The sequence below is a fragment of the Gobio gobio genome, assembly GCF_949357685.1.
Source record: "Gobio gobio genome assembly, chromosome: 4".
NCBI classification, from domain to species: Eukaryota; Metazoa; Chordata; class Actinopteri; order Cypriniformes; family Gobionidae; genus Gobio; species Gobio gobio.
Window position 1 is genome coordinate 18717161 of NC_137100.1, and position 27372 is coordinate 18744532.

At 39.0% G+C, this 27372-nt stretch overlaps 1 protein-coding gene across 1 annotated transcript in view; it reads right to left on the minus strand.

The window, feature by feature from the left end:
- Window positions 1-215: 215 nt before the first annotated feature.
- Window positions 216-27372, minus strand: part of taf6 (TAF6 RNA polymerase II, TATA box binding protein (TBP)-associated factor) — a 69709-nt gene continuing 42552 nt past the window's right edge. The window contains exons 6-15 of the mRNA XM_079814577.1: window positions 26435-26554; window positions 24730-24845; window positions 24312-24389; window positions 20543-20644; window positions 19993-20175; window positions 19745-19819; window positions 9796-9921; window positions 4055-4228; window positions 3740-3931; window positions 216-651 (exon numbers count right to left, since the gene is read on the minus strand). Coding sequence (XP_079670703.1) covers window positions 361-651; window positions 3740-3931; window positions 4055-4228; window positions 9796-9921; window positions 19745-19819; window positions 19993-20175; window positions 20543-20644; window positions 24312-24389; window positions 24730-24845; window positions 26435-26554 — 1457 coding nt within the window. The 3' untranslated portion in view covers window positions 216-360. The remainder of the gene's footprint in view (window positions 652-3739; window positions 3932-4054; window positions 4229-9795; window positions 9922-19744; window positions 19820-19992; window positions 20176-20542; window positions 20645-24311; window positions 24390-24729; window positions 24846-26434; window positions 26555-27372) is intronic.

Here is a 27372-nt window from a genome sequence, read left to right on the forward strand (position 1 = left end):
ATGCTGGCAGCCAAAATGGCAATTATTTAAGCATTTATGTTTGTGTGTTTACATGTAAACACAGTATTTCAGACATGTATTTGTGTGTATACATTATTCAGTGTTAATGTTATGACATACGATATATATATATATATATATATATATATATATATATATATATATATATATATATATATATATATATATATATATATATATGAGTCTTATGGTCCAAGTGTGCATAGCTATCTGCTTGCTTTCCTAATTTCTAAGCACATGTGTCAGTTTGTCCGAAAGTGCTCAGTAAGCACTATGACGAGTCTCAAGCTACATTTATTGTTCTTCTGTATCTTGGTGGGATAAGCGACTGTGTGAGTTTCAATGTGGCGATTGTGTATTTGCGGCCGGTGATTCCGAACGTTCTAGCTTGACAGCAGACTCCATGCTGATGGGTGAGGTAGAGGAGGGAAGGATACTTGAGCCCTTGTTCTCCAGTGAGGAAGAGGATGAAGGCAAAGACACTACAATGTATTTCTGGAGAGGGCGTGAGCCGCCCACAGCACCTGTGTTTCCAGACTCAAGTTTGACGAGTGGCTGTAAAGATGTGGGGGTGCTGGGGACTGTACTTGTGACAGGAGATCCAGACTGGGAGGTGCTGAGAGTGATTACCTGGAGGAAGAGTTCACATCTACAATTACAACAGATATATAGATTAGAGACTAGATTTTGACATTTTTTGAAGAATTTCAGTTCCACTCGCTAAACTCACTGCCACAATGCTACGATGTTGTGGGTGGTTTTAGGGCATTGCATTGTCATTTCTAAGGTGTTGCTAGGTGGAGTTGCTGGGTGGTTGCTTACTGATCCAAGTCAAACCCACCTCCAAGTCTCTATGACATTCTGGACACTACATATGGCTTGAGTCAATGTAAATGTATAGGATATTTTTAAGCTATTACTTTTCTAAGATCTGTATGAGAGTAATGAGATTTTTTTTTCCGCATTACAGTATTGCAAAAGGTTCCGAAAAATGTGCTTAATCTTCATGAGAAATAAACTGATTAAAAATACATGGTTAAAATAGGCTTTTTAGATTAATTTTAGATAGTATAATTACATTGAAATTGCAGCTCCAAAAAATTGTTTACCAATGAGCAAAATGTTTCGAACAGTCAGGTCTTCCTCAGACACAATACCCGTGTGGAGATAACAATGATTAGAAACACAGAATCATGTGACAAATGATTAGAAACACACACAGAGTCATGTGACAAAAACAAAACAAAACTGCAATCTAAATCAACTACACAATATCACAATATTATTTTTATCAACTATAAAAATAATAGTAATAATAATTAAAAAACAAAAACATAAAATCACACCTGCTATGTACACTACACTGTGTGCAGAATTATTAGGCACGTTGATTTTCTGATCATATTTTTTTCCAGGCACATTTTACCAATTCCAAACCACAGTAATCCTAATAACTACTATTCATTTTGTATTTAATAATTTTTAAGTGATATATAATTATTCATGAAGGCTGAAAATGAAAAACACCCTTTATTCAGGTGTGCAGAATTATTAGGCACGTTTTCTTTTACAGATAAAATGAGCCAAAAAAGAGATTTAACTCAGACTGAAAAGTCAAAAATTATTAAATGCCCATGAGAAGGATGCAATACTAATGCAATACTAGACATTTCAGTTAAGGCATGACCATTGATCAGTGAAATGTGGGGTCAGCAGGGTCAGATAAAAACAGGTGGCGAAGAAAAGACACATGTTAACTTCAAAAGAATTAAGAATTAAGGTGAAGAATTAAGTGTGAAACCATCAGGAATCCTTTAGTCTCCAGCGCCACAATTTTCCAGAACTGCAACCTACCTGGAATCTCCAGAAATGCAAGGTGTCAGGATCTCATAGACTTAAGTAAGGTAAAGAATCCTAAAAAATGACCCCCACTCAATAAGAATCACAAGCTGAAGTGTTGTAAAATACATGAAGAGGTGTTGTGAATACAGAAGTTTTGAGAGTTCATTTTTAGTCCATCTCTGCAAAAAGGACTTCAGGGCCCGTATTCATAAAGAATCTTAATGCAAAGAGTAGCTCCTAGTGACAAAATTCTAAGAAAATTCTTAGAAATGTGGCCGTTTACTCTTAAAATTAACTAAAAAATCCTAGTAAAGAAAAAAGTAATTCAGAAAGCATCTTAACCCTTAAAAGAGGTCTTAAGGTCAAATTTGTTAAGAGCACAAATGAGGACTTTTAAGAGGCTTAAGAGTTTCTTTAGTAGCGGAGAAAATGGCAGAAAGACGAAGAGGGAGAAGAAATGTGTTGCAGACAATGGAGGACAGTGACTTAATAAAACGCTATAGATTAGATCGTGCAGGGATCATGTTTGTTGCATTAAACCCAACTTTCAAACCACCAATTAAATAGACATGCCAGCAATCAGTGTAATTGGAAAGAGTGGAACAATGTTTATAATTCTAAGCCAATCAAATACCTTATAGGAAATTAACAGCTTGGTAAATAATAAAAGGATTTATATACACTGAAAAAAATGATTTGTTGAATTTACTAAAAAATGTTATCGTAAGTGGTCGCAATCAATTTATTTGATCTCAATTTAAACAAAAACACATGCAATTCCCATAAAACTAATTATTTTTTTCAAATTAAAATAAAAAAACTACATTTAAATTATTTAAACGAGCACAAATTAATTATGCTTAATTTAATCGGGCCATAATAATTTTTTTCAGTGTACATATATAATGTGTGTGTGTGTGTGTGTGTGAGTGAGTGAGAGAGAACGGTAAAATAGGACAATTTGCGCTTGTAATTTCAAAGTGAAGGCTTAGAATAGACCCTATTCTTAAAAGCGCTCCTTTTTTCCCCTTTTTGGACAACCAACCAATCACAGTCTTCAAAAGACTGTGTCATACGTAGCAACGGGGTCAGCCCCGCCTCTTCACTAAGATAAAAGTTTTTGTATTTTCCTTGCTCAGAGTTGCTCTCAGATCGGTCCCGAATAGCTCTTAAGCTAAGACTCCTACGTAAAAGTTTTTAAGCTAAATTAGGAGTTTTCTGAGAGGACTCTTAGAATCTTTATGAATACGGGCCCAGGATAGGAGATGGACTAAAAATGAACTCTCAAAACTTACTGCCAGATTCTGGAAGATGAATTCTTCAAACAGTGGTACAAGAGGATGTGGTGCTGGTCCTTCAAGAGTCTATCTGTCTATAAAGCCTATACAATTCTTCATGTATTTTACAACATTTCAGCTTGTGATTCTTATTAAGTGGGGGTCATTTTTTAGGATTCTTTACCTGACTTAAGTCTCTGTGATCCTGACACCTTGCACTTTTGGAGACTGCAGGTAGGTTGCAGTTCTGGAAAAGTTAAATCTCTTTTTTTTTGGCTCATTTTATCTGTAAAAGAAAACATTTCTAATAATTCTGCACACCTTAATATAAGGTGTTTTTCATTTCCAGCCTTCATGAACAATTGTATATCACTTATAAATGTTTAAATATAAAATGAATAGTAGTTATTAAGATGAATGTGGTTTGGAATTGGTAAAATGTGGCTGAAAAAAAATATGATCAAAAAATCAACGTGCCTAATAATTCTGCATGCAGTGTATTATCTTCTTGTCCTGCACCAGAGCCAAATTTGGGTTTTGGATGTGCACACTTTTTTTTGGCTTAACTATCATGACACAAATTCCTTTAAAACTCTTACCTGCTGAGTGGATGCAGCCCCTGCACTTGTTGCCATAACAATATACTTGGTTGCTGGGGGTGACGGCTGAGTGGGCGTTCCAGGGCGAGTGGACATGAGGGTGAGCGAACTGGGGACTTTAATAATGCTGGGTGTGCGTGAACCACCTGATGTTGACAATCCACTCTGAGACATTGACAGAGTTGGGCGTGGCTGCAGAGGGACAGAGTGAGCATTCAGGTTTGATTTGAATGATTTTAACAAGGTATTTTAGAAGAGAACTACTGGTTATGATTTAGACCAGCTTGACAAAAGTTTTATTTCAGATTTACTCACCTGTGTGATAGTGAGTGTAGTTCTGTTAACCGTTTGGGCCTGGAAGGAAGCCTGTGCACGGGCCTTGATCACATGTGAACAGAGCATGGTGCCCAGATAACCATAATCTGCCTTGTATTGATCCACCAAATCTGGTAGCGGCCTAGTTTTAGCAACCACACTTGCACAATGTTTCTAAACAGAACAAAAGAGAGAAGTACTTTATCAGATAAGAACAAAAAGAAGGAAATCCTGTTTAATTATTATAAGTAGTATTACAAATATTTATTTTATTACAGCTTCAATTATAATATATATATATAGCTGTATATATATATATATATAACTATTGTACTAGCAATAACTTAATAACTTTAGGCTTGTTTTTTTTTTCAAAAAGTCGCTTATAGATTTCGGAAATCACGGGTTGCGTTTTTTTGGGCTTATTGCGAGAATATACAGTGCTGCTTAAAAGTTTGTGAACCCCTTGCAGAATCTGTGAAAATGTGAATAATTTTAACAAAATAAGTGGGATCATACAAAATGCATGTTATTTTTTACTTAGAATTGTCCTGAAAAAGATATTTTACATAAAATGTGTTTACATATTGTCCACAAGACAAAAAACAGCTGAATTTATAAATAATGACCCTTCAAAAGTTTATGAACAATTGATTCCTAATACTGTGTGTCGTTACCTGGATGATTCATGGGTGTTTTTGGGGTTTTGTGATTGTTGTTCTTGAGTCCCTTGTTTGTCTTGAGCAGTTAAACTGCCCAATGTTCTTCAATTTTCCAACATCTTTTGCATATTTGAACCTTTTCCAGCAGTGACTGTATGATTCTGAGATACATCTTTTTACACCGAGGACTCAAACACAACTATTAAAAAAAGGTTCAAACATTCACTGATGCTCCAGAAGGAAATATGATGCATTAAGAGCCGGGGGAGAAAAAGTATTGAATTTGAAGATCAAGATCTTCTGTTGCTTCTGAAGGGCATTACTAAATGAAATTTTTATTTACATTTAAACAAAATAAGAAAAATGTGGACATTTTATCCTGTTTAAAAGTTTTCACTCCCGGCTCTTAATGCATTGTGTTTCCTTCTGGAGCATCAGTGAATATTTAAGCCTCTTTTTATAGTTGTGTTTGAGTCCCTCAATTGTCCTCAGTGTGAAAAGATGGATCTCAAAATCATACAGTCACTGCTGAATAGGGTTCAAAATATGCAGAATATGCTGGAAAACTGAAGAATTTTTGGGACCTGGAGGATTTTTCTGAAGAACATTGGGGAGTTTAACTGCTCAGGACAAACAAGGGGCTCAAGAACAACCATCACAAAACGAAAACAAACAAACATGGATAATCCAGGTAAAGACACACAGTATTAAAGGATTAGTTCACCCCAAAATGAAAATTTCCTGATAATTTACTCACCCCAATGCCATCTAAGTTTTTTTTGAAGAAAACATTCTAGGATTTTTCATCACATAATGCTTTTCAATTGCAACCAAAATGCTGAAGGTCCAAATCAATGCAGTTTCAAAGCGCTTCGATGGGCTTCAGAGGCTCTGCATGATCCTAGATGAGGAATAGGGTCTTATCTAGCAAAACAATCAGTCATAAAAAAAATAAACAAAAATGATTATACTTTTTAACCTAAATTGTTAATCTTGCGCATCTCTGCGAGGTGCTAAGGATGACATAATCACGTCGGAAAGGTCACGGACGTAGACAGAAGTACCGCCCCTGTGTTTACAAACAAAGCACTCGTGTGAAGACTAATACAAACGCCCTTTAGCAAAAAAAGGTAAAACGACGATATTGGACGATTTTGAAGTTGAAAATTGAGTATTTTTGGTAAAACCATTCCGACGTGATTTTGTCATCCTTAGCACCTCGCAGATCTGCGCAAGATGAACAATTAAGGTTTTGGTAACACCTTTCCGACGTGATCACGTCATCCTTAGCACCTCGCAGATCTGCGCAAGATGAACAATTTAGGTTAAAAAGTATATTCTTTTTTTTGTTTTTTTTTAAATGACTGATTGTTTTGCTAGATAAGACCCTATTCCTCATCTGGGATCACACAGAGCCTCTGAAGCCCATCGAAGCACTTTGAAACTGCATTGATTTGGACCTTCAGCATTTTGGTTGCAATTGAAAAGCATTATATGATGAAAAATCAGAAAAACTTAATTTCTTTTCGACTGAAGAAAGAAAGACATGAACATCTTGGATGGCAAATTGGATGGAAAGTAAATTATCAGGACATTCTCATTTTGAGAGGAACTAATCCTTTAAGAGTCAAGGGTTCATAAACTTTTGAACGGGTCATTTTTTAAAATTCAGCTATTTTTTTGTCTTGTGGACTGTATGTAAAAAAAAAAATTATAAAAAAAAACATGCTTTTTGTATGATGTTCTTTTTTTATTCTTCACATTTTCATAGATTCTGTAAGGGGTTCACAAACTTTCAAGCAGCACTGTAGTTGTGTATTTGGTCTTGTTAGTGGTTGGCACCCATATGACCAAACATATGACTGCTTTATCGTTATTTAGTGTGTGATGATGTTTCTCTGTCTGTCAATGCAATGGCAACCGCTGCTCTGATTGAAGTACTGTGGTGTCAGAGGCATATAAGCACCATTTCTTTTCCACTGAAATGGTGCTCTTATTCATGCCAGAGCTGCAATTGTTAAAAGGCTACCTTATTGGTAACACTTTACAATAAGGTTGTATTAGTTAACATTAACTAACCATGAACAACACCTCTGTTCAGCATTAGTTAATCTTTGTTAACGTTAGTTAATAAAAATACAGCTGTTCATGGTTTGTTCATGTTAGTTCACAGTGCATTAACTAATATTAACAAGATTTTAATAATGCATTAGTAAATGTTGAAATTAACAAAGATAAATAAATGCTTTATAAGTGCAGTTCATTATTAGTTCATGTTAACTAATGTAGTTAACTAATGTTTAACTAATGAACCTTATTGTAAAGTGTTACCACCTTATTAAACTCAAATCTATTTTGACATCTTAAGTAATTTGATTTAGCATTTTTATGCCATAGCAAGCTGCTTTTGAAGCGAAAGTAAGAAATTCCATTCATAATATAATATAATTCAAATGTTCAAAATGTGATCTGTAACAGCATCATACATAATAGTATTGTGTTATATATCATTGAAAAGATCGCAACTAGCAGAAAACAATAAACATATTGGTGTCACTAAACTATACCAGGTTTTTGTAAGAAAAAGCACCATAGACACACATGTAAACAGTATACAGATGAGGCTTTTGCACAATACTTTGGTCTGTAACTTTCCGAAACATTAGTAAAGCAAAGTAAATCATATTAAAAAATTTGAGCAGGTGGTCTCAATTCAAATGAGACCACAACATTACACCATGCATAGATCTTGAGATAATTCATGACATGCTGCTAGGCTAAAGCTATAGTTCAGGGTCTGATGTCATTGCAATGATCATACAGTGTTTGAAAAAGTCATTTGAAATCGTTGGGAAGGCCAATCAATGTCATTTTGGTCTAGGTCTAGGATATAGTGGGTAGGGATGATGCGTCACTACACATCTATTGATATACCAATAGGCCACACTTGGATTGAATTGATCGCTCAGATTGACAGGTCTAACATTTACCATGCACCATCGAATAGGAGCGCACAATATTGAGGCAGACAGCACTAGAAGATCATCAGACATCCACCAAGATTTTATAACTTGTTACTAAATCTAAATAATTATAAGTATTGTTTTGGGTGTGCAAGCAGTTCTTACAACACTTAGATCACTTATTTGCGGAGGTTTTTGGACTTCTGATAAAAAGACGACCATGGCTCCAAATGCCATAACTTTTGATTGCTTTGAGATATTAAAGCTACACTGTGTAACTTTTTTAGTTTATTCTTAGCTAAAAACACTTAGTTCTTTCAAAAATATATGTGCTCATTAATGTATATTTACTTCTTTCAAGTAATAAAGTATTCTCGTAAGTTTATAATATGCCATTGAAAATACATACGGTTAAGGGGTTCGAATGCGGGTCGCCATGTTACCCCTCCATCTTGAAAGTACATTAGCCAAAGAGGGACATACCCGTAAATTCAAGCTTCGCCTTTCACGTTTTAACACTCAATGGCACCGTGTCGAATGTGGACGAGGTCGAACTGGAAGCCATGTTAATCTTGGACTAAATCGGCCATCGTAGGAGTTAAAACGAAATCGGAATTGAGAGGAACAGAAACAAAAATTCTCTGGATGGTCATATACCTTTTCACCACTAGATGGGGGAAAATATCACACAGTGTAGCTTTAACACAAAACTTTCTGTTACAATTGACATGATTGTGAATGGCAATCATTATTTTTAATTTTATGACCTTTCATACATACTTTCTAATAGTCATCCTTTAAAGCATGAATAAAAACAAAAATGTGAAATCATTGAAAATACCTACAGGGTGTAAGGGGTTAAACTGTAAATGTATTTGCATTAGGGCTGCACGATTAATCGAAATCGAACCGATATGGGTTGTGTGCGATTATGAAAGCGCAAAGGCTGCGATTTTAATTAAATAAATAAGTGCCCAGCGTCTGTGATCAGGAGTAAACGCTGCTCCGTCTGAAAGCACTGCGAGTTTGAGTCGGTTATAATGTGCGTTTGAAAAAACAAACATCTTCACAAACTAGTAATATGTTGTCCAACAAAATACGTTTCATAACCCGTTTTAACTCACTTCATATCGTCAGTCGAGTGTTTGTGAGCTGATGTGGCTTCTCTTCACAGAATGAGGCAGACAATCAGCACTGAATACTTTATTATTATGAAAATACCCGAGAAGGCTTGAAGAACTCAATTACACCATATCTTGATGCAGTCGTGTTTATTGTCGTCATATTTAATCAAAGCGTTTCTATCTTCTTTGTATTCAGCTCTGCTAACTTACACAGCGCTAGCTTCACACACATTAGGGACTTCCTGAAAGCTATTACCTCTCCGAGGGAAATGTGGAGTTTCTGCTCGAGGGCGCCCTCTGGCCTCCAGTGTGAATGAAACTTTTTGGTAACAAATAATACTTCTCTCTAAATAAATTTATATGACAATCCATGTTTTTCTTCAATGTTACACTGGATGCAAAAGAGGCTCATATTTCATATTAAAGACATAGACTTTAAGAAATTGATATCACAGATAAAAAGCACAGATTTTTATAATAATAATATCATTTTTTACAATAAATCCTTAGACCTTTCTAAGGATTTATAGTCATAGGCTGTCTCTGCATACTAACAGGTAACCCAGCAGTTTTTTGGTAAAATTTTTCTGTGAAATATAAATATTATTATTATATTGTTATATTTATTCTTAAATACTCTTTTTGTTATTGTAATATTAATGTTTTCGTAATAGTAATATTTCTTATTTTGTTAAATATTTTTATTTAGCAATAATAATAATCATAATTATTATTTGTCATATTTATATATAAACAATGATAAATGTAAATGTTATATACACACTTTTCATTTGTAAAAAAAAATACATAAATAAAAATCGCATTTTAAATCGCAATCGCAATTTTAACCAGAATAATCGCAATTAGATATTTTCCCCAAATCGTGCAGCCCGAATTTGCATAAATAACAATATTAGGAACAAACTTGGCAGCACCAGAACTAGAATTACTGTTCATCAGAGTGACTGACCGTGTTGTTGTAAGGTACTTACAAGTAACAGACTCTGGACATGATCAGCCCCAATCTTATCAATGTTGGATACCACTGGCCCATCCATCACAGCTTTAATACGAGCACCCTCTACAGACATGCGAGGGATGATCAATGTCTTTATCACCTACATGAAAAGTAAAAGACTTAAGGTTTACTCTCAGTGAATGTTCAGCACACTGAAATTATACAAAATAGTTTACTGAAAAACTTATAATTAAGCAATATGCTACAAGAGGTTGTTGTATATAGTGGCACTGTTAGGAACAACAAAACTCCTTTAGACAGGACTATATTCATAAATTTTTTTAAATTTTTTGTATCCATGTAACCTTAATAAATAAGGTTATGACACCAAAAACTGCTAGCTTAACTCATATAAAATTTAAATATTGTTAAAGACTGTCAGTAATAAAATAAGAACAAATAATCAAATTATGAGCAATAGCAAAAATAAATACAACAGAACAAACATACAAATCATGAAATAAACAGTTCATTTCAGGTTTTTCATGTAGGTCTAAGCTAGATTTTCAGGTACAAAAATAGTAATCAAATGTAAAATATCACTGCATAGTCTTCACTGTATAAATATAGATGAACCCTTATTAAGGTTATTCAGTCAAGAAAAGAGGTTTTAGTTGATTATCATATAAAAACAGACAGCAGCAGGAATATTAGGTTGCTAACACTAAGAGCTGCACAGATCCAATATTTAGACATGCATCTTATCTTTTATGTTCACTTAAGACATAACCGACTATGTTTACGATGATACTCGTCAAGAGTAATTTTGACATAATTTTCAGTGAATTAGGGCTGGGCGAAATGGCACAAAAAACCTTGTCTCTGTATTTTTTTGGTTGAATGGCAATATACGGTTGTGGCAGGGGGGGCGTGGTTCAGCGAGGTCGGCAACGGGGGAGAGGAGGCAGGTGATGAGCGGTACGTAAGTGGGTTAAGTGCATTGACATTCACCTGTGTCTCGTTGCAGTAATTGGCGTGGGGAGACCGGATAAAAGCCGGTCGGAAATAGGAAGCGTGGAGAGAGAGAGAGCAGCTGAGGACTCGCGGTCGGGAGGAAGCTCTGGAGAGCGCACCTGTTGTTGTTGGACGGAGAAACTGAACGTGAACCTGAGTTTTCGAATGCATGGACAGCGCCCCTTTTTTTTTGTATACTGAGAGAGTTAAAATAAACACACGAGTCCCAGCGAGCCGACCTTGTCTCCTTCCTTCACTATACTTTGAACATTGTTACAGTGGTGCCAAAACCTGGCAAGGCCATCATGCAGACCCCGTCAGCGTCGCCATTTGCGGACATTATACAATCGCTCGCGGGACTCCATCAAGAGCACCATCAAGCGCTGCTGGACATGAGGGCCGATCAGGACCGGAGGTTCCACGCCCTCGTCCAGGCGCAACAAGAGGACCGCGAGCTGTTCCGGAGCTTGCTGGACCAGGAGGCTCAGACGCCAGGGACTGCACCGAACCCCGCCCCTGCCACTCACATGACCCTCAACAAGATGGGTCCCCAGGATGAGCCGGAAGCGTTTCTCGACCTGTTCGAGAAGACCGCTGAGGCATGTGAGTGGCCGCAGTCCTGCTGGCCGGTGCGCCTGATCCCCCAGCTGTCGGAGGAGGCACAGAAGGCTGCCCAACAGTTGCCGGTCGCGAACCTCCTGGTCTATGAAGATCTCAAGCGAGCCATACTTCAGAGGGTCGGCCTGACGCCGGAGCAGCACAGACAACGCTTCCAGTCGCTGGAACGGAGCGAGAGTGGTCAACCTTTTGTAATGGCACAGCAGCTCCGGGAAGCGACGTCGAGGCGGTCATCGATAAGGTGGAACTGGAACAGTTCATTGCGTGCTTACCCAAGAAGACTGCACAGTGGGACCAGACCATCCAGCTGGCGGAGGACCAGATGGTGGCGTGCCCCGGGGTCGGCGAACCCCTACCATCGGTTTCTCTCTTCCCCAAACTCTCGTTTCCCCTTCTCTCTCTCCTCCCTTAAAACCTGTCCCTCTCCCCAGGTCCCGGCCTAATCTGCCTCCACGAGCTCCACCCCGCTGGAGGGGTGGACAAGGACAGGAACAGCAGTGGGGACCAAAAGCCTCGCCCAGGGGGGCGGGGCCGAACGGACCAGACACCACCTCAGCTCCTGTTTCCCCGATCTCCCCACGCCAGTTTCTTGACCCACTTCCTGCCACTTGGGCGGCGGGGAGGCCTGGGCCGGACTGCTGGCGTTGCAGGGACCCGGGGCACTTTGTGGATAGGTGCCCGGTAATGGAGGTTGGTACGCTCGTTCGGGTCCCGGACGCCCCGCAGGCCGCCCTTGATCAAGCCGGGTTATACCAAATACCTGTGAGTATAAAGGGAGTATTTATCAGGCTTTGGTGGATTCGGGTTGCAACCAGACCTCCATTCATCAAAACCTGATGCAGCCAGGGGCATTGGATATGAGCCGTGTGGTTAAGGCGAGGTGTGTGCACGGGGATGTATTGGAATATCCTTTAAGGTCCGTGACCATCCAATTTAGGGGACAAAAACATGGTGTTGAGGTGGCCGTTAGTCCGCACCTCCGACATCCGCTAATTCTGGGAACGAATTGGCCTGCTTTTAATCAGTTATTAGGGTGTTTATCCGCGGATGTCTCTTGGGGAAAAAGGAAGCAGGGAAGGGGGGCGAGCGCGCAGGTTGGGGAAGCTGATCCGGGGCCGGTGGATCCTGTCCCAGGGGAACCGAGCGCGCTGGGGAGGCTGAACCTCTGGAGCAGTCCCAGGATGAGACGTTGAAAAAAATTTTTTTTGCGTTTGATCAGGTCTGTTCAATCAACGGCCGACTTCTCCAACCCACGCAACCGCCCTCATACCCTTATTTCCCAATTATCAAAGACAGGTTGTATCGAGTGAGCCAAGACACTCATACAAAGCAGGATACAACCCAATTGTTAGTACCGAAAAGTAATCCAATAGCCAGACACTTAGGACAGGCGGCCACATTAAATCGTCTAATGACCTGATTCTTTTGGCCGGGCATTCATGAGAATGTGCGCAGGTGGTGCGCGGCTTGTCGTGAGTGTCAGCTGGTAAAGCCACCGGCCAACCCAAAAGCGCCTTTGCGCCCCCTTCCTCTCATGCAGGTCCCCTTCGAGAGAATTGGTATGGACCTCATCGGGCCATTAGAAGGATCTGCATGGGGACATCGCTTTGCACTGGTCCTGGTGGATTATGCAACGCGATATCCGGAGGCAGTCACGCTCCGCAGCATATCAGTGAAGAGTGTAGCGGACGCACTGTTTTGATTAATCTCCCGAGTGGGAATCCCAAAAGAGATTCTCACTGACCAAGGCACAGCGTTTATGTCACAAACGTTACACAAACTGTATGAATTATTGGGCATTAAATCGATTCGCACCAGCGTCTATCACCCACAAACAGATGGTCTGGTGGAACAATTTAATGGCACGTTGAAGACCATGATTCGGAAGTTTGTTCACGAAGACGCTAAAAATTGGGATAAATGGCTGGAACCCCTCTTGTTTGCTGTGCGCGAGGTCCCGCAAGCCTCCACGGGGTTTTCCCCCTTCGAGCTTCTATACGGACGCCAGCCCCGTGGGGTCTTGGATGTCCTGAAGGAAACTTGGGATGACGGACCTTCGGATAGTAAAAAGGAAATACAATATGTACTGGACCTGCAAACAAAACTCCACACATTGGGGCGGCTCTCTATGGAGAATTTGTCACAGGCCCAGGACAAACAGAGCCGGCTGTACAACAGGGGAACTAGACTGCGAGAATTTGCACCGAGAGAGAAAGTGCTTGTATTGCTCCCCACGTCCAGTTCTAAATTACTCGCGAAGTGGCAAGGACCTTTTGAGGTCACACGGCATCTAGGGGATCTCAATTATGAGGTAATTCGAACGGACAGGAGCGGGGCACGTCAGGTTTATCACCTCAGCCTCCTTAAAAAATGGAGCGAAGAGGAGCCAGTGATGTTAGCGACGGCAGTGAGCGGAGAGGAATATCTCGGCCCAGAGGTGAGCACTAAAGTACAATCCCTCGCTCTGGCCCCGGGGGGAGATCACCTGTTGCCCTCGCAGCTCACTGATGTAGCTAGATTACAAGCAGAGTTTGCGGATGTGTTCTCGCCCCTGCTTGGTCGAACTATCCTTATTCAGCACCATATTGAGACGGGGCCGGGAGTGGCAGTGCGCAGCCGGCCGTATAGATTATCTGAGCACAAAAAAAGGTGGTTCAGACGGAATTAGAGGTAATGCTGGACATGGGAGTAATAGAGGAGTCACACAGTGATTGGGCAAGCCCGATGTTCGGTTCGGTTCTGTGTTGACTATCGCAAGGTGAACGCTGTGTCGAAATTCGACGCATATCCAATACCTCGGGTTGACGAGTTGCTTGATCAGCTGGGTGCGTGCGGCTCGTTTTTATTTGACATTGGACTTCACGAAAGGATATTGGCAGATCCCCTTATCTCCAATATCTAAAGAAAAAACAGCCTTCACAACGCCGTTTGGATTACACCAATTTGTAACGCTTCCTTTCGGGTTGTTTGGGGCTCCAGCCACTTTTCAGCGACTCATAGACCGGATTCTTCACCCCCACGCCGCATATCCCGCTGCTTATCTTGATGACATCAACATATCTAGTAATGACTGGGAGCGGCATATGAGAGCGCTGAGGGAGGCTGGGCTGACAGCCAACCCGAAAAAGTGTGCGGTTGGGCGTGTGGAGGTCAGGGATCTGGGCTTCCACTTGGGTCACGGGCAGGTGCGTCCCCAAATTAGTAAGACAGCAGCCGTTGCAACCCGAGACCTGAGACCAAAAAGGAGGTGAGACAGTTCCTGGGGCTGGCGGGATATTATAGAAGGTTTGTACCTAATTATTCGGAACTCACCAGCCCGCTGACTGATCTCACTAAAAAGGAAGCACCAGACTTTTCTCTCCCCTTCTTGTTGCAGACTGATGCGTCGGACAGGGGGCTTGGGGTGGTCCTGTCCCAGGAGACAGAGGGTGAGGAGCGGCCGGTGCTGTACGTTAGCACCATAGAGAAGGAGTGGCGATTAGGTGGGCCGTTCTTACCCTCCACTATTATCTCCTGGGACAGGAATTCACCCTCTGTTCGGACCACGCGCCCATGTGGCAAGGGGTGCGTGGTTCAGCGAGGTTGGCAACGGGGGAGAAGCGGTACGTAAGTGGGTTAAGTGCAATGACATTCACCTGTGTCTCGTTGCAGTAATTGGCGTGGGGAGACCGGATAAAAGCCGGTCGGAAACAGGAAGCGTGGAGAGAGAGAGCAGCTGAGGACTCGTGTGGCGGTCGGGAGGAAGCTCTGGAGAGCGCACCTGTTGTTGTTGGACGGAGAAACTGAACGTGAACCTGAGTTGAAATGCGCGGACAGCGCCCTTTTGTTTTGTATACTGAGAGAGTTAAAATACACACACGAGTCCCAGTAAGCCGACCCTGTCTCCTTCCTTCACTATACTTTGAACATTGTTACAATGGTATATATATATCGGTAATTTCTACTCGTATGCATTTTTTTTTATCCAAGTAGAAATTACCGAGATATATTTATATTTCTAAATAAATGTATTTATTTAAAAAAAAAAAGTTATTTCACATCCTGCCCAATGTTGTCCTACAAAATAAATCATTGAAGGCTATTGAAGGCTATGAAAACAATTAGCCTATAGAGGATGTAGCCATGTAGGTATATATAGGGGGCGGCAGTGGCTCAGTGGTTCATGTAGGTTGTCTACAAACCGGAAGGTTGGTGGTTCGATCCCCGGTTCCACCTGACCAAGTGTCGAGGTGTCCATGAGCAAGAAACCTAACCCCAGCTGCTCCCGACGAGCTGGATGGCGCCTTGCATGGCTGACACCGCCGTCAGTGTGTGAATGGGTGAATGTGAGGCAATGTGTAAAGCGCTTTGGATGGCCATTGGTCTGTTAAAAGCGCTCTATAAATGCAGTCCATTTACAATTTACCATATATTATGTGCAAAAAAAAAAATCACATTACATTCTAACATTGTTACAATCTAAAAACATAAATAATAATTGTTTTACTTTATAATTCACTAAACTAAAAAGCATTATTAATAACTAATTAATAGTTATTGCTATCATAAAAAATACACTTACTTGTAGGTTTAAAATTCTACATATGGCAAATTTATTGTTCAACAACAAATATTTTAGCAATATGTTTACTTCAGTCAGAATTATTGCGCTCCTATTCTATTGCGCTTCTATTTGGTGTGCATGTACGTCGCTTATTCACAGAAATCGGTTAGGTTTAGCAGAGATTCACTTACAGCAAATGGAAATATTTCGAACATGTACAGATGAAGAATATATCTGTACAAAGTAAGTTATGCACTGAAGAAAGCACTACATCTCAAACACATTAAACAGCGCATATCTCATTTATCTAGCATAGTATCTAGCATATCTCAGCACATGTATCTGTCAGAGCATCTGACGGGGCAAGCCGCTTTAAACAATACGCGTCAAATCTTACCAGTTATTTTAAAGCCCTTAATATAAAGTATGGCTCATGTTTAGGACAAATTGGATGATGTACTGTAGTAGACAGCACATTCCAGGGCCCGGTTTATGGCCGGGCCCCTCTCTGCCCATAACAGTAGACAAAGGTTTGCTATATTTTGATTGGATCTTGGTGGACGAACACAAACAAACTGTCCAACACCATCATATAAAGATGCTAGGACAACAGCCAGACACCTCTTAGAGGCCAAGAAGACCTAGTACCAAGCCCAGGAAGGACAAAACATCTCATTGGTCCACATGCAGTTTCTGCCCTTCACACAAATCCCTAATGTCCTGGCCTATGACTGCCTTAAAAATTCCACAGGACCTTAGCAGTAGTAAGTGAAAGAAAGACCACAATGACCCATCCAAATCCATTCATAACTATGTTTGGAAACCTTAAGACTGATGTAAAATACACACATCCATTTCATACTTGTTCAGAGAAATAAGTATTCTCAGTGACAGCTATTTGTAATGCAACATCTTACACAAATTCAGCTGTTAATGAACAAATGAATGAACAGTTCAATCTTTTTCCATCATGTTTAGTGTCTATTTGTTTAGAATATTACCAAGGGTATTCTGATGGTGGTTTGGAAAGTGAGAAATGCATTGGTAAATTTGAATGACACTTTAAAGACTTCTAACTGTGTACAGTATGCAAATGAGTTCCACAGGGGAAAGAAGAGTGGGCCACACTGTGGGCCCCCTCTGATGGCAGCATCCAATCGCAACACTGGAATGGAGAAGCACCAAATTGCAATCTCCTCCTATTCGGAAAAGGATAAAGGTACCCTTTGAACTGACACACCTTGTTCTGAGTCTGTCCGGTGAGGATGAGACTGTGACAGAGCAACCAAGTTCTGAGTTTCTCCTTGAGAGAGACAAACAGTTCACCAAGTTCTGAGTCTGAGTCCTGCAAGGATGAGACTGAAACAGATCACCAAGTTCTGAGTCTCTGGTTAATCCAGAGAAACAACAAAAGATCCAAGGATCTGAGTCTACAGCTTGTGAGGCAGCAACAGATATGACCACGTTTTGAGCCGCCAGCCTGTGAGGAAAGAGACATTAAAGGGTTAGTTCACCCAAAAATGAAAATTCTGTCATTAATTACTCACCCTCATGTCGTTCGAAACCCGTAAGACCTCCGTTCATCTTCGGAACACAGATGAAGATATTTTTGTTGAAAGCTGATGGCTGAGAAAGGCTTCAGATAGGCCTCCATTGGCATTCAGTACATTTACACTCCCTAGACCCATAAAAGGCACTAAAAACGTTGTTACAAAGTCCATCTCACCACAGTGGCTCTACAATAATTTTACGAAGCGACGACAATATTTTTTGTGCGCAAAAAAAAATCAAAATAACGACTTTATTCAACCTCTTCTTGTCTTCCGTGTGTGCCTCCACGACGCATGCGCAAGAATATGACGTAGCGCCGGCGTTTGGGAATCCATGGAATGCACACTTTAGTCCCATTTGAGCACTACGCCGAGACCTAAAGCACGATCAATGTAGAATCCAACAGCTTAGATACTCGCGTCTTCCTCTGCTTGTAAACAAATCGCTTCTGGGTCATGTGTCCGAACGCCGGATCTGCGTCATATTCTCACGCATGCGTTGTGGAGGCATACACGGAAGACAAGAACAAGTTGGATAAAGGCGTTATTTTGATTTTTTTTTGCGCACAAAAACTATTGTCGTTGCATCGTAAAATTATTGTAGAGCCACTGTGGTGAGATGGACTTTGTAACAACGTTTTTAGTGCCTTTTATGGGTCTTGGGAGTGTAAATGTACTGAATGCCAATGGAGGCCTATCTGAAGCCTTTCTCAGCCATCAGCTTTCAACAAAAATATCTTCATTTCTGTTCCGAAGATGAACGGAGGTCTTACGGGTGTCGAACGACATGAGGGTGAGTAATTAATGACAGAATTTTCATTTTTGGGTGAACTAACCCTTTAACAAACACTACGTTCAGAGTTTTAGTCCAGCGAGATGACTACAGCACATCCCGAGTCTCCATGCCAGAGAGACAAAAGCGGATTGACCAAGTTCTGAGTGTCTGGCCCTGAGAGGCAGAAGACACACAGAGATATTTACAACGAGGTTAAGCTCAGGAGAGCAAACCTTCACTTCAAGGTTCCTTCATCTGCGTGTTCCAGATTAAGGACCTTCTGCACCTACTTCAGGGCCTCATCTGCGTGTTCCAGATTTTAGTTCAGATTTTGGTGCTCCAGGAGATCAGCATCCCACAGATCTTCGTGTTCAAGGCTGTTGAAACGGATTCCAGTTCCTTTCCCACTACATTGTCACCCAGCACAACCAGTGGAAGAAGTTACCGCCATCGGACAGCTTATTCAACCATGTGGAACGTAAATATCACTTAACCAAACCTCTTTCCAGAAACCTTGGCATTGTTGTATATTATCAGTATATGATTTTCTAATTTACATTAGAGGTAGTTTAACTGATGCTAGTTAAGAACATATAATCTTTCGTTTATTTGTTTGATGCATAATAAGGTTCTTCACCTTATTTTCAGAGAAACAACAGTTTATCTTTCCATAAGATAACGCAACTCTTCCATAGCTACACTCAACTTAATCACATGTATTTTATGCATCTTATGCACTTTATTCCTTTATCATTCATTGTATTAATTTAGTAGTTGTGTTAGTTATTCTTGTTTATCTTTTGTTAATAAAATCTGATGAACTCATAAATCACACCTTAAGTGACCTGTGATCCAAAAAAATCACAACGTCAGTTGTGACGTGAGTACCAATCACTACCTTAATTGGCGTCCCTGGGTGGACAAAAGTGAAATTATTACCTAATTGGCGTCCCTGGGTGGGCCAAAGTGAAATTATTACAGCACTTTCTCCGCAGCAGCTCACTAAACGGTATTGCCTCATTCCATATTGTTTATTAAAAATATATCAATATATCGTACAAACTCGATATAGCCCCAGTGTGAATAAGTCTGTTCAAGCTCAGGAAGACGTGAAAGAGTATTCGCACTCTAAGCGTGCTCTTTGGATGTGTGTTGCTGCGCACACAATACTTATCACACACACAGTGTGCGAGTACCAAACTAAAAGACATGGGTACTTTCACATTGCAAATGATCAACTTCCATGAAGATGCAGCACTGGCCCGATCGGGCAAGTGACAGTTCCGTCAATTTGCCCGAGTGTCAAATTCACGGGCAGTCCTTATTGTCGAGCCCTGAAGTGTTTACTATTTTGGGTATTTTAGAATATTTTTATGCTGTACTGACCAATTAGCATCTAAGACCAGAAGAAAAAGGACATACATCAAGTATAAATGTGCTTCCAAAGCATTACATATTTCAATAGTAAATGAAAGAAACTCACATCATGCCCAAGTTCAGCAAGTCCAGCAATGCAGCCATAACGAGTTGTCCACTGAGTTCTATCATCCAACAATGCCTGGCAATTAGATGAAGTCATTTAAAAAAAATTTACTCTTAAGCTTCTTAAACTAATTTCTGTGTTTTTGCATGTCAGGTGTATTTGTTTTGAATTGGTATAACGAATAATAGTTTGTGAACACACCCGCCACAATGACAAGTGTGAGCACGAAGACACACAGTGTCTACTACCTTAGTAAAGGTCTTGGTGATACGTGACTGGATGTTGTTGGTGGTTGTGCTAAATGTCTTGCAGCTCTGAGCCATCAGCCGAGCAGCAAAGTCCCGCAAAGCCCAGTGATTGTCCACGTCAGGCCTCAAACATAACTGCTTACTGACAATACACGTCACCACTGCTGGGATCAACTCATGGAGCTGAAAGACAGCAGAAAACAAAGGGAATTTCTATTAAAGCAGTCACATTAAGAAAAATAGCATTTGCCTTGAACTTTTAAGATAAAACAGTTTGTACTATGAAAACATGCAGTAAGTTTAAGAACTCAAAAAAAAATGTCTTGTCCAAAAATAACATTGTTTTACATGCAAAGAAGTCAGCCAATCATAAAAAATGCTTACATGGACACCTTAAAGGTACAGCAGCAAAATAAATCAAGGGTCTTAATTTTAAAGGTTGGAGGTTTGTGAAAAAAACTAAATGACCCCTTTAAAAAAAGGTAGCTTTTCATAAAGAAAGTAAATACAGTGTATGTTATTATTAGTATGTAATGTGTGAATAACTCACATATTTCTCTAAATATAGTGTGGGATTGTCCATTAAAGCCTTCACCATCCTCATCAGGTAAATCAGCAAAGCCAAGTTATTCTGAACAACATTTACACGCACCTGAAAGAGAGAGAGATAACACTTACTCCTGTGACACCAATATAGAGGAACAAATACAAGCCTGATTCTACAGGGGTGCTAAACACCTTAAAATGAAAGCAAGAGCACACTCAGTTAAAACGGCAATAATTTGTACTCTAGAAAATGTCAAAGGTTTCTTTGCAGCGTGTTTTTGCACATTGAGCAATGTAGCCAATCGCAGAAATGTCTGTTGATCTCTTGAATGCAATGGCAATCAGCAGTTTTAATGTTTTTGTTTAGTGCTAAGTTCTGCATGCTCATGAATCTTTTTTGGGGCTTGTCACTTGTGATTGGATCTGATTTATGGGCTAATCATTTGTGACCCGATCGATGGTGTGTGCTTGTTCCTGCGCAAAACTTGTTTAGCTCTTGAAATTCCAAAAATCTAGAAATCTGCCTTTGTTATCCCATTGTTAAAAGGAAGATATCCCACAACATGGATAACAATAGGCCGATTTCTAAACTCTGGAGAAAAAAAACAAAGCACAACTACAGCTGCAATTAAGGTCTTAAATGACGTTATTGAGGCACTTGACAAAGGATATCATTGTGCATCAGTTCCTCTGGGGCCTCTATTTTTTATTATCTATAATAATCATCTTGATTTTAACATTAGAAATGCTAGTTTTCATTTTTCTGCTGATGATAGTTTTTTATTGTATTGCACCTAAATTACATCAAGTTGTACCTTTATTACAATCTGCTTTCGGTGTTGTGCAACAAAGGCTTTGCTGCTTAAATTTGACTTTGAAAAAAAAAATGGCTTTAGCTTTGTTTCAAAGAAACAAGCAGCAAATCTATTATCGGTCAGCACTTAACAGGGTACTGTAATAGAGATAATAGGCAGAATACAAATCTCTTGGTTTTATATTTGACTTTATCTTTTAAATCTCATGTAAATCTCCAGTTAAAGCAGTTTTTTTTTTGTTTACTTATTTTCCATTAGAGGCAAAAAAAAAGAAAAAAAAAAATGATTAGTTTCACCAGCTTTCGTACAACTTGGTAACTTACTAAACTTTTATATTCTTTAGACACTCTTTATCATGGTGCTTTCAGGTTTATAACTAATTTTAGAACTCATCATTGTGAGCTGTACAATAGAGTATGTTGGTCTTTATTATCGATACACAGACTTAACTATTGGTTCCTGTTCATTTAAAAATCTATTTTGGGTTTGTCGTCATCATATCTTTGTTCCCTTACTCAACAGAAAATTGCTGGGGTGTATTCTTTATGTTCAGAGAAATTGTATGACCTTTTGGTCACATCTGTATGAACTGAATTAGGAAAACAAGCTTTTCAGTATGCTACACCCAGTGATTGGAATATTTTGCAAACTGATTTGAAGGTGCAAAATTTTGAGTCAATGAGTACTTTTAATCTTTGATTTGTGAGCTGTTAAATGAGGAATCACATTGCAAATGTTCTTAAATATGTATTGATATTGTGTTGTTTAATTACTGCAATATAGTGAGAACGTTTGTGGCTGCCAATATTGGCCAGGACAATTCTAGAAGAGATTTTTAATCTCAAAAAGTCTATTTCCTGGTTAAGTAAAAGGACAACAACAACAAAAAATTAATAACCATTTCATAATAACAGAAGTTTTTGGAGGTGAGAAGCAGAAGTCTATGATATTTTGATAAACTGAAGTGAGTGACAACTTTTTACAAATTATAAAAGGAGCATTTTCTATATTTTCAATATCATGATTTGAAATATCACTGTTTGGCATACTTAACTTTAAAGGGTTAGTTCACCCAAAAATGAAAATTTTATTTTTGGGTGAACTAACCCTTTAAGTATAATGCTCTGACCCTTCTTGGCATTGAGTGTACAACAAATTTTCACATCTATTCTGTGTAACTCCTGGAGGATGACCTGATGTTTGATGGGGAGTGTTGCTCAACTCGTCTCTACAAAATCCCCCACAGGTGTCCAATAGTGTTAAGGTTGGGGGAAATACTTGTCCACAAAATGATTTTCACTATGGGAAAATGTATAGAGTCATAGTAATGTTGAAAAAGTGCCCAACAATGCAGGCAATAAGACGTTAGCATCTACTGTTTCCAGATTTTTTAAAGATCTTTAAAGAACTTTACTATCACCTAACTTCACTGTGAGGACCAGCCACTTCTCACTGTACTCCTCCCCCATTTAATGCCATACACTGATGTAAGATCCAAAATGATTGATTTGGTCTCATGAGACCAGAGTATAGATTACCAGAAGTAGTTTCTGTGTGGAAAACAACAATGCATTTCACTGCACATTGTGTTTTACTGTGTGTGATGAAACAGTCACTCTTCTCACAACTTTTACCACTTCTGAGAAACTTTCTTGGCATTTCTTTTGATCTTTTCTTAGGGAAAAAAAATAATCACTCTCCACGAAATGAAAGCTTAAAAAGTGAAGGCTTGATCCTTTCAGAGACAAGTCCTTTGCTATATTTTTACACTTAAAACACTGCTTTGGTAATACTTTTGTACCATTGTACTTTTTTTGTACCGCTATGTTTTTATTACCTTAGAATGAGCCATTTCTATCTACATACACCGCGGGTCCCTGTGAAATCGCCATTTTGCGCTGTCATGTTTCTACAGTAGCCCTAAAAGAACAAACTTCTCTACAGAACGCTAGTCACTATCTGCTCTCTCTGACAACACCATTTTTAACACGCTAAAATTCACACACTGCACCTTTACCAAGCAGAAAGTTTTTATTTGGTTCAGATCAGAAAAAACTAAGTTTTTATTTAGTTTTATTTAGAAACTTTCAGGAGGTTGTACTCATTTTTGCTACAGCATTTTATCACTTTGATAAGAAAATCTTATTTTCCTGATTAATATTGACATGCTTCTTTGGTAATTAATTACTCAAGCAGACTCTTGCTGGAACATTATATATTTAAAGAATCCTATGAATACATGTCTTCTATGTAAAAAGTAACTGCTGAACTTGTTAACTTTCAGAGGGGTACTCATTTATGTTGAGCACTATATATAGTCATTCATAATTCATCATTTGAATAAAAGTTTTGTTTTTAATGCTGTTAAGAGGACCTGTCACATACACACTGCTCATTTCACAGATGTTTTTTTTCTGTATTGATTCTATATAAAAACGCTGATACAATGTAAAGTATTTGCTCTGGCTCTTGTTTTTAATTATTTTGTTCCATTATGATACTGCTTGTTGTCATCTGTTGACGTTGTACAGAACAAGCAGAATGTGGCGGTTGGCTGGTGCTCTATTTGTCCCGCCCCTCCTCCACTCTGATTGGACGGCTGGGTGAAAAGTGACAGTGATGAACGCTGCGTTTTACTCAAAGTTGAACATTCTTCAACACTCGGTGACCAGTAAAAAATGCTGAATGCTCAGCGCTTGAGCGTGAAATACTCGCTCAGTACCTCGTTACGCTCATGGCGTTCTAAAAACACGGTGCTCCCATTGAAAACAATTGAATACGCCAGCCAGCTGTGTGAAAAAACGCTTTAGTGGACACGTGGCCTAAAGGTCTAACATACAACCTATTTTACTGATGGCCTAAAGGTCTAACATACAACCTATTTTAATGATTGTAGAGATTTTACACTAGCTAATACAGTAGTTGTAGCAGATATAAGTGGTCCATGAATGTACTCACGCCCTCAGAGATGAAGGTACTAAACCTTGGCAGCATCTGGTACAGCCCTGGGTCTGTTGCTATGCTCTGCAGTGCCTCCTGGTGGGAAAATTACAGCAACATATATACAACATGTGGAAGTTAAAGAATAAAATTAATCACAGCCTACACACCTAGGGTACAAAATTCACCAAGCATCAATGACAAAATGAAAATTAGAGGGACAAAATTACAATACGTTTTAATGTTTTTTTTTTGGTAGTGTTTTGTCAACTTTGCTTGTATATCATAATGCAGAAAGAAAATCAAAAATACAGCTAAATATCACAGGGACTACTAACATGTTAGGGAAATATTGAAAAATACAGTTTAATGGCCGATTTTCTCGATTTAACCACCATTTAGAAAAGTTTATTTTGGACCCTGCACATGCACATACCGCTCTTTTGGCTTCACAAGATCCCACACAGGCTTCAGTGATCTCTTTATAGTACAGTTGCTGCTCCACAGAGAGCTCGTGTGTGCTACGCGGCTTCATCCGCATCTTCTCCTTTCCTGAAACACCATGAGAGAATGGTGTGAGTAAGATTGGAAAATCAGTAGAATAAAATTAACTAAAACACCAGAGGTACAATTGCAATTAAAATGTAACCTCACAGAGACTGTAACAATTTATAAAATGTAAGCTATTCTAAAAATCCAGAGTTTTAAAAAATATAACATATATAGCACTTTAGTGGCTCATTAAAGGTGATAATGACAATATATAATGCAACATTATTTTATTATTTTTTATTATTATAATAATTATTCAACATTGCTGTTTTTAAATCACTTACTAGTACGGTAGGGTACAACCCCACTTTAGTAGGTTTAGCTGTAACATATGGATACATTTAGCTCATGCATGTGTTTCCAAGACAATAAAAGTTCCTAGAGACACAGCTGGCAGCATTGTTTGTAGTTTAAAATGTATGGTACCATAGCAAACCTTACAGGGCATGGAAGAAAAACTATTTCATTAAGGGTAATAAGATGTTTAATCTCGAGGCAGTTGAGAAAAAAAAAAAAAACATTGATTTACTGCACATACTGTTAGATGACCTGATAAAAGGAGGAAAAACATTTCAGTGCAGACTATACGCTTAAAAATAAAGGTACTTTATTGGCATTGATGGTTCCCATGAAGAACCTTTAACATCCATGGAACCTTTCCATTGCACAAATGGTTCTTTATAGTGGAAAAGGTTCTTTCGATTATTAAAATATTCTTCACACTAAGAAAAAAAATCGTCCTTTTAATAACTGTTCACTGAAAGGTTCTTTGGGGAACCAAAAATGGTTCTTCTATGGCATCACTGTGAAAACCACCTTTTGGAACCTTTATTTTTAAGAGTGTAAGAACACTAAACATGCATTGACTTTATGCCCGGACACCTCAACGAACGCCAGTCTTGAACAAGAGAACATAAAAGGCTGACTTGAATATGCTAAAAGGACTTAGGAAAGGCCTGTGGAGTTCTGTAAGAATGTTTTGTGGAGTGATGAGATCAAACTCAAACTTTCTATACCCATGAATCAGCAGTATGTCTGGCACAAAAAAAAGGCATGGCTTATGACCAGAAACACACCATCCTTAGGGTCAAACGTGGAGGTGGGTCAGTCTTGGTATGAGGGTGCTTTGCTGTTGCAGGAAGTTAAAATTTTGACCATGTGACCAGCGTAATAGATTCTTTTGAAGTATCAGGACATTTTGTCAAAGTCTGTGATGAATTCAGTGTGTAAACTCTAGCTTTACCGGATCATTGGACTTTCCAGCAGGACAATGATCCCAAGTATGCATTCAAATCTACCTAAGCTTGGTTCAAGGATTGGTCTTAGAATGTTCTTGAGTGTCCTGCACAGTCTCCAGATTTGAAATCTTTGGTGAGATTTGAGGTTATAAAGAGTAAAGGATTATCTACAAAATTAGATAATAGTTATTAATTCTAATTAGAAAAAAATAGTATTAATAACTTTCTATGATGGTTTACTGATGTTTCACTTGAAGTGTTTTTATAAAATGTACCATAATATATTGCAGGTCAGGGGGGTTCAATAATTTTGATTGCAACTGTACCTTTTTAACTTAACTAATTTCTGACCTTTGACTTCAGCAGAAGTTGCACCCTGACCCTTGGACTGGATAGAGCCTTCCTCTTCCTGTCCAGGTTTGACAGCTTTGAGCGGCTCTGTAGACTCTGTCTTCTGCTGCTCTTTAGGGGCTGAATGAGATGGAGAAAAAGGGTAAAGATAAAGAAATCACAAAAGTATTTGATGTATTTTAATGTAATAGGCTAGAAATGGGATACTTGTATACTACTGCAAACTTGCGCAGTATAAACTGTCTATTGTTTGTTTTGTTTTTTAAATACTGCACAAATAGTATGCAAGTTAATAATAGTTCAAAAGTAATAGTAACTAGTTAACAGTATGCAAGTATGTAAGTTATAATGATATTCAACAATATTATTGATCTGACTGCACTCACTGAGCTATGTTTACATGTACACCTTTTGTTTCAATCGGTATGAATTAATTAATCTATTTTTGGTCCTGATTAGGAGACGACGAGCACATGAACCATTACGCTGTGCTGCTTATATTTATCAAACAGTAAAAACGCCCCTTTCTGCACCCAAAATAAAGTGCCTGTGGATAAGAGTATAACGTGAGGACTGATAGGAAGTTGTTCTGCTTCACTTCACAGATGATTAGTGGCAGGAAAATTTTATAATAACCTGAGTAATTTATGACATTTTATTTAACAACTGCATCTAGTTCCATGCGTCATATGTCATTCCTAAGTCATTGCACATGTGCAGTCCTTTCCAGTTTTGATCCGATCAAGTGTTTACATGTTCTCTTAATCAAATTAGAAAAGCAATAAACCACCCCTTTCAATCTGATCAAAATTTCATTCAGATCGAGCTTAATGGGATCGATTAAGGTGTTTACATGAAGACTTTTAGTCAGATTGAGCCGTCAATCCGATTACTAATGTGTTATTTGGTTGCATGTAAACATAGCAACTGACACTATT